Here is an 8,002-nt window from a genome sequence, read left to right on the forward strand (position 1 = left end):
ATATATTTTACCTGATCCGTTTATCCTCACGAGGGTGGCAGGTGTGCTGGAGCCTATCCCAGCCGTCTTGGTTGCCAACCAATCGCAGGGTACACACAGAAAAACAACCATTCGCGCTCACAATCACACCTAGCGACAATTTAGAGTGTCCCATTAACCTACTATGCAAGTTTTTGGAATGTGGTAGGAGACCGAAGTACCTGGAGAAAACCCACGCATGCCCGGAGAGAACATGGATAATAAACGACTGCGCGAGCTTTCTTCTGCACAGCCACACTGCAATACTGAAATAAATACATTTAAAATACACCTTGAAACCTCATTCATGAAATGAATTGACAAAGACCGAAACAAAAGACATTTTCACGATTATTAGAGTTAGTTTTAGTTTGTTCTATCAATGTAAAATGTATTTCTAATTTTTATTTATTTTTTTATTTTTCAGCACTCGCTTTATTTTATTTTGGCAACAAAAATCTTTTATTCCATTTTAGTTTTAGTTTTTTCATTAGTGTTCATTACCTTAAATAACCTTAACCTACAACAGATAATGAGGAAACCGAGTGGACCTGTTTAAGGTTGGAAACAGTGACATGAAACCTTGCCTCACCTCCCGGCAGGGTGATGGGTCCGCAGCCATGCTTCTCCTCGTACTCGTCAGCGCTGATGTAGATTTGCTTCTTACACAGTCTCCAGAGGCCAAAGTGGGCCGCCTCGCACGTCGCGTTGACCTTCTTCACCGTCGGGCTGAGCACAGCCCAGTAGTCCGTCACCACAGCCGTGAACATGCAGGCCATGCCCACCAGCAGCACAAAAATGGCAATATTTATCTTTGTGCGCTTTTCCATGCTTCCAGGTGCTCAACGTTCAGTCTAGCGAAAAAAGTAAACCAATCTTTTGTCGTCTACACATTCGACAACCCTTTCCACTTCACTTTGACAGCAGCAAGCTTCTGTCTTCTTGTCTCTCTGTCTATGTTTTGAGGGTGTGCCTGTGCTTCCAAATGAAGAGGGTCAAACTGCTCCGTCCCGCTCGCTCCGATCTGCTCTCTGACTGAGGGGGGCTGCAAGTTTAGAGACACAGCTGTTGAGGTAGATCAGGAAAGCTGATGACCAACCTAACTGTCTGCCTTTGCGGGCAAAGTGGATAGTGGTGGTGTTGGGTGGTGGAGAACCGCAAGTGGTGGTTGGTGTTTTGAAATGGGGGTGGGGGAGTTTTAATGCTATAAATGTGACTGATGAGTCAAGTTGTGCACCTATCCCGTTGCTCATAACATATATGAATGCTTGTAAATCAGCCCAGAAAAACACTGAAACGCCTCAGAAAAACCTCTGTCAAGGTGTAAAAAGTGGTCTGCAAATCCACACAAAGGATCAAATGGCGACTGCTCTTTTTTTCATATCTAAAAGTGAAAGAGTATTCATTTGGAAATAAGAAATGAAGCCACTCTAGGGGTGTTCACACGGCACACACTTGCATCGGTGCTGCACCGATGTATTTTGTTGCGATGTATCTTACACCGGTGTGGAGCGTTCACACGTATAAAGCTGCTTACTAAAGAGAAGTGTGTTAACTCCGGTGCAGCCCCACTTGCGTTCACACGGCAGTTTCTGCGGCTGTGCAATACGAAATAAAACAGAGAGACATTGAGCAGGGCATGCATAAAGTGTACTTCCTTTTCCCCGCCTTGTTTGTGACATATCGAAAAACCATGGTTTATACTTCTCCAGACAAATCAACGCTGTGGTCTATCAGACACCGTAAAAGGATGAGAGAGAGAAAGGAAAGATGACGGAAGTACAACAGAGCACGAAAGCAACGCATTCTATCCGTATGTAATCAACTCTCCTCACGCGTAGCGAGTCTACTCCTGTAGCATTCACACGTCCCATTTTATATCGGTGCTGCCCCGCAAACTAGCATTTACTCCGGAGTAAAGTTTTAAACCACCTCCAGAGCAGGGTTAAATTTGCTCCGGTTTAAGATGTTTTCGGGGGTGACACCAGTATAACTTTGTACGTGTGAACGCTCTTCGTGGGGCAGCCCCGGTGCTACACTGGAGTAAAAGTTGTGAACACCGCTTCTCTCTCATGGGGGTTATGAAATAAACAAATACCCTTCACACCAAATGCTAAAGCGCCACAAAATGGAAACTTGGACCAAATGTGAGGGGCTGGTGATTCTATTTACATTTTGTGTCATGTACTGCAGCTGTAACTTAATGTCACTTTTTTCTTTATTTTATAATCAATGCAGCGTCTATAAACAGTGTTAATGTAGTGGTTGTTTTTCAAAGTCTAATGTTGCTTTGTTTTCTTCCAGAAATTTTTGAAAATATGCAAATCCGCAAAAGAATGGGGATGCTTGGCTTCAAGCAGCTTGTGTGATATCACATGGGCGTTCTTCATACAGAACATCTTTGATGATGTGTGGCGAGGCTAGAATACTGGAGAGATTGTGCATGCTGCTACGTCATTGCCCTTCAAAAACATTTGAACTGTGAGGCCAGTTTCTTTATTTTTAAGTTTAAGTGGTTTACATGTATAGCAAAAGTGACAGAATTGGCCTCACTGATGCAATTCTTTTGGCATTGACATTAACCTTCCTTCCTGCAGCCAACCCAACCTGGCAGCACACCGAAATGCTGCCAATTAACAGGCTAAGTCAGTTGTTACTTGACATGGTATAATGGCAATGTGCAGGAATCCCGATGCTTGCTTCTGCTCAGCTAGACACATGTTAAGGTCATTGATGTCAGGATGGACAGGTGAAACCAAGAAAATAGCTTCAGGCACAGAGGAAGACTACTATTAGATCAACATCTGCTCCTTTGAAATTCCTTTTAAGTCACCACTTGCTACAGCTTGCTCTGCTTCAAATCATCTTAAAGTTATAAGGGCAGCCTCCCTCTTTGTGAGTTAAAACTCATACATCCGTCAACTGCACACAATGCTTTCCTATGATGCTTTAAAACCAGTGTGCATACATTTTTTTCCAGAGCAGCAGCAAGGTGGGTAGTGGTTAGCAAGTCGCAAGGTGTACCTCAAGGTTCATCTTTAGGCCCTCTTCTATTTTCCATTTTCATCAATGACCTCCCAAAAGTTTCCTCTGACTGTCAGATTCATCGATATGAGACACTAATATCCTATGTATGTATATATAAAATCACATTGATGGTTTTAATTACCTTTACTATCAGGGATGTGTTCCTCGAGCCGGTCCTTGGCCTGTGTGCGTGCGTGTGTATATATTTATGTGTAGTTTTTTTATAAATTGAACAACTGATGATGACATTTACTCGACTTAATTTGCTTTTCGTTTCAAATTTAGTATTTATTATGGACAACATTTTAAATTATTTCTAATTAATTTGAACTATTTATCATTATTAGTTTTAAAGAACTCTGCAAAGATCCTTTGGACACCTCCAGGAAACTTAAAGGATCATAACATTTCACTCCCCATTTATTCTATTCTGAAGCATCACTTTGCTACCTCCTTGCTGATGACAAGCTGGGACATGGTTGGTAACCAAAACTCCATCCACATGGACATTCCAAAGCAGGCCCATTTATTAATAAATAACACAGTTTGAACGCAATCACAATTTGCCAAAATTAGTCATGAACAACTTATTTAACAGCATGATTTTATTGAAATGAGACATCCTTTTTTTTTCTCCATTCATAAAAGAGTGACTTGTTCAAGCATGTGGCACAACTTCCTGAATAATTTTTGTCTTTAATTGGCCTCATCTCATCAAAAGGACTACCAAACCTGTCTAAGATGTATCTCGTTCATCTAAAGAGACAGGCAAACCAACTAAACCAAGCAAAAACTTCCACAGAGAAACAAAAAAAATGTTCAACGTAAATCTGACGTACAATTATTTGGAGCGCAGTGTAATTTCAATGTAGAAAGAATTTTCCACCATGAATAAAAGATCCAGACAAATTATTTTAACCCTGGATAACCCAAGAACCCTTTTCTTCTTTGGAAAATGATGAATTATACATTAAATGACTGCTGTATGTTCACTGAACACCAAAATATGTTTTTTCAAATATTCAATGCTTTAATCCTAATTTAGGATTAGGGCCAAATTTGACCCTTTGGTATTTAAGTGTAGCATTTGAGTAGCAGAATTTATAGGGGCCAAATCAGACCTCGTGGGTTCTCCAGGTGTGCTTGTAGGGGCTTGTAGGGGCTTGACTGTCAACCATGACATTGCAACATTTTCTATTTAGTTTTGTGTGTGTGTGTGTGTGTGTATGTGGGGGGGGGGGGGGACGGGGGGCCGCGGTCTGGGGGTATGCTTTTGGATCCTTTCCGTTTGAGTGTAGAACAGTATTTTTCTGTTTCTGTAATATTTGTTTGTGAATTTCTGTAATGATGTTCTATCTTAGCCCATCTTCACTGTACAAGATATCAAAGTAGTTTTTTTATGCAAAGTGATATTACAAGGACTTCCGGATGTGACTTGAGGGAAATTTCTGCTCCTTACATAATAATTAGGTCAAGTGTCAATATCCGGTGTGTTTCATAAGTCAAATGAAAAGCATATACTCTAGCTCCGATTGCTCCCTGCAAAACTGAGCCTCATCACAGTGACAGATGTCACCCCTGTGGTTTTGGAATCCACACGATGGCATCAATATCCACAGGAAGCAGGAAATAAAGACCCCTGCCGTGAGAAATGTCAGCCATTTTACACTTTCAAGAACTTAAGAGCAGAATGGGTGCCTGTGGAGAGGCAATCTTGCCAGGGGTGAAGCTCCATCTAACTTGAACTTCTTTGTGGATTAAAGCTGAAGGAAGTTCTCATCCATTTGAACTGGCAAGTGATTTCCTCCATGGGGATTTTACATGAGGAGGGAACCTTGCACTTTAGATGCAAGGGTTAGGATTTAGTTTGTTTGACTAATGTGAAGACTCTGTAGTGTGCTTGGCGCATGTGACGGTTGCTCATGAGCATGAGGTATCCATGAGTGTTTCCATAGCCTCAAACATGACATGTCAAAGACTCTCAATAATAACCGCCATCCAGCACAGTAAAAAATAAACTCAAATACTCAAACTAATCCACAAAGTCAGGAAAGCTGTAGTCATGCAGTGCTGTTATGAAGTGATGAAACTTAATAGTATGAGTCACAGCAGGGCAAGGCAGGGCAGGGTAGCAGCGTCCAAGCCTCATGTGAAATAACTGGTCCAGTGTGAGTGCGCCTTTAGTTTGCCTCTCCCTCTCTCTCTCTCTCTCTCTCTCTCTCTCTCTCTCTCTCTCTCTCTCTCTCTGGTGAAATCGAGCGGGAAAAATTTAATGCTGCTTTTTCAAAACAAAACAAAAACAACAAAAAAAGCTTAAATGCATTTGCAGCAAATTTCGTGACATTTCACATCAACGAGGGCGCTCCTGCAAAAATACACACCCACTGGCTATTAATGATTTGTTGAGTGTGTGTCATTGGGCGACTTTGTTTCAGTATCATGAAGGTGAGGTATGAACTGTGGTGTCATCTTCTATTTGTTACATCAGCCCATCAGGCAACAGCCCATGTGTCATTCTTGCACCTCGACCTAATGCTAACAAGCATGGCGGCTATGTGAGTGCACGTAGAGGTGACCCCTGCCAATCTCTTGTCAATTACTGCAGGAAGAACTTCATTTCACTGGGCACGGCAAAAAGGATTAAGGCACAAGCTTCATTGTGGCGAAAAATGTCAAAGCAGATCCATGGATGTAAACTAAACAGCTTTGACTGATAGACAGATAGGAGAAGACGCCCAAATTCAGCACTGGGGAAACAAGGTCGTAAGACCCGTTTGGCATGAGGAAGTTACATGCACGCACGCACACTGACTCAAAATAAGTCCATTCTAAATCAAGGCTCAGTGACTTGAGAGCTGAGAATTTGCAGACTCACCAATGACACTTGTCGATGAGGCAGAGTTTAACTGATCCCAAACTGGGCAAATTATTCAATCCATAAAGCCAAGTCAAGTGTGTCCAATCACAAGAACGAAGCGTGTGATCTTCTAGATAGCCGTGTGCGCACACGCAACACTCGCTTTGCTCGAGCTCATGGCAAGGAAGCGTTCAGCAGCCTGTTAGCTCGGTCAAGCAATAAGTCCGCTCGTGCATTTTCACTTTAACACCTCTTGTTGGTCGACTGTCTGCCATCAAGCGTCTCAGCATAGCAGGCCTGCATCATTAACCAGATATAGCATCTCAACTATAGCACATGCCAAACTGAATCTCCCACATGTTGACTAAACCACAATTTAACTATAGAGTCAATACAAATATGGCTCTTAAAAAATGCAATGACATCACTGTATAAACTTACTGTATTACAAACTGTACTGATATTGACCAACAATGTCTGCAAGTGTGCAAACAAAACAACTAACATGCAACAATGACACCATTACAGCGAAACATTCAATTAAAACAGAAATCTTGGGCTGGCCACAAAGATGTTTTTTTTTTTTTTTTTGTCTGTGGTCAAAGACAGCTAGTTCATAACAACGAGTAAATAACTAGTAAATAATACCTCCTGATAACAGTCCAGTTTAGGTAACAAAAGCAATCATACAACATACAGTACAGCATTTTGTTCATATTGTGGCTGCAGTCATTCATGTACTGAACTGCATAGTCGCTATTTGTGGTTCAGCCTTTATTTTTTTTCAAAATGCATTTTAAATTATAATGAGAATATCTATTTATCCCCCTCCCCCCAGTAAGAATTGATCATTCAAATAATATATATTATTATGATTGAATATGAAATAGAATACATATATTAATAGCGGGATTCAATTTTAAAATTAGAAGCTTTGTAATTAATATTATTTTATACCCCACCCCCAAAAAAAACTATTTGTTACGTTCAATATATTGTTCATCGTTTTTTCCACTCGTGTACCTGTAAAACTCAGTCGATGAAGGAACAGTGTTTGCTGTTCCACTTGTGTCCTGGAGATGTCAGTCGCACTCTTTCAAACTGTTGCTGACTATCAAAACAGGTCATGAAGAAGAAGTCACTTCCGCCATCTGTGGGCTGAGACCGTTAGTTAGTGCTACAAACAAACAGCGCTCATGAAACAACGATGTCCTTCTTTGAACTGTGTTTGCTCAACACCATAAATTTCAGTTTTACAGAAGCCATGTATTTTCTACAAGTGTTGTGAACATTTATCTCAGTCATAGCAAATGTAATTAAAACCACCAATGTGATTTTTCGTGAGGGAGAAAAGGGAGGCATTTTTCTGAGGTGTGGCACTTTCTTGTTGGCTGCGCATTCAGCAATGAAATAAGATGTGGATTTTTTTTTTTTTTTTTTTTTTTAAGGAAATAGTGTTACACACTAAAATTCACTTAGGGTATACATTGTAGATGTCCAGTGAAAAGCATGAATGTAAACAAAGTAGAAGATCCTTGCTTTTTCTAGGACTTAAATGAATTGTAATTTGTCCTTGATACCGCCCCTGAGCAAACGATACACATTTATGCTGAGATAAATTAACACATGCTTTGAATGCACCCTGGCATATTCTGACATTTCTCATTCATAATTAGAAAGATACATCGATATTTACAAAAAGCACGTTGCACGTGTGTGGCAGTGTTTCAGAGCTGTTTAGCACATTTGACACTTTGTGATCCCATAATAAGCAGAAAGCCAACGCTAATAAGAATTCAGTAGGCTTTTATACGTGTAAGTTCTTGTAAGAGGAGAAGGGCATAGCACCAGCTGTGTTAAAGTAAGCAACACAAAAATCATTTAAGTAAACACTTTTGGAGATACATTTGCTTCAGGTGAAACATGCTTTATCAAGCAACTATAACATCTATTAACAGCGTTTTCACCATCTCCTACTCGAAAATGGCACTGATATATATTTTTTTTAATTGTCACAAGACTGCCCTGTGATTGACTTGCCACCAGTTCAGGGTGCACCCCGCCTATTGCCCGAAAACAGCTGGGATAGGCTCCAGCATG

General features: G+C 40.8%; 1 protein-coding gene across 1 annotated transcript in view; it reads right to left on the reverse strand.

The window, feature by feature from the left end:
* Window positions 1-1,148, reverse strand: part of LOC109519750 (voltage-dependent calcium channel gamma-1 subunit) — a 14,984-nt gene extending 13,836 nt beyond the window's left edge. The window contains exon 1 of the mRNA XM_019876466.1: window positions 611-1,148. Within this exon, the coding sequence (XP_019732025.1) occupies window positions 611-848 (238 nt within the window). The 5' untranslated portion in view covers window positions 849-1,148. The remainder of the gene's footprint in view (window positions 1-610) is intronic.
* Window positions 1,149-8,002: the final 6,854 nt, after the last annotated feature.

The sequence above is a fragment of the Hippocampus comes genome, unplaced genomic scaffold (assembly GCF_001891065.2).
Source record: "Hippocampus comes isolate QL1 unplaced genomic scaffold, H_comes_QL1_v1.1 scaffold51, whole genome shotgun sequence".
Classification (NCBI taxonomy): domain Eukaryota; kingdom Metazoa; phylum Chordata; class Actinopteri; order Syngnathiformes; family Syngnathidae; genus Hippocampus; species Hippocampus comes.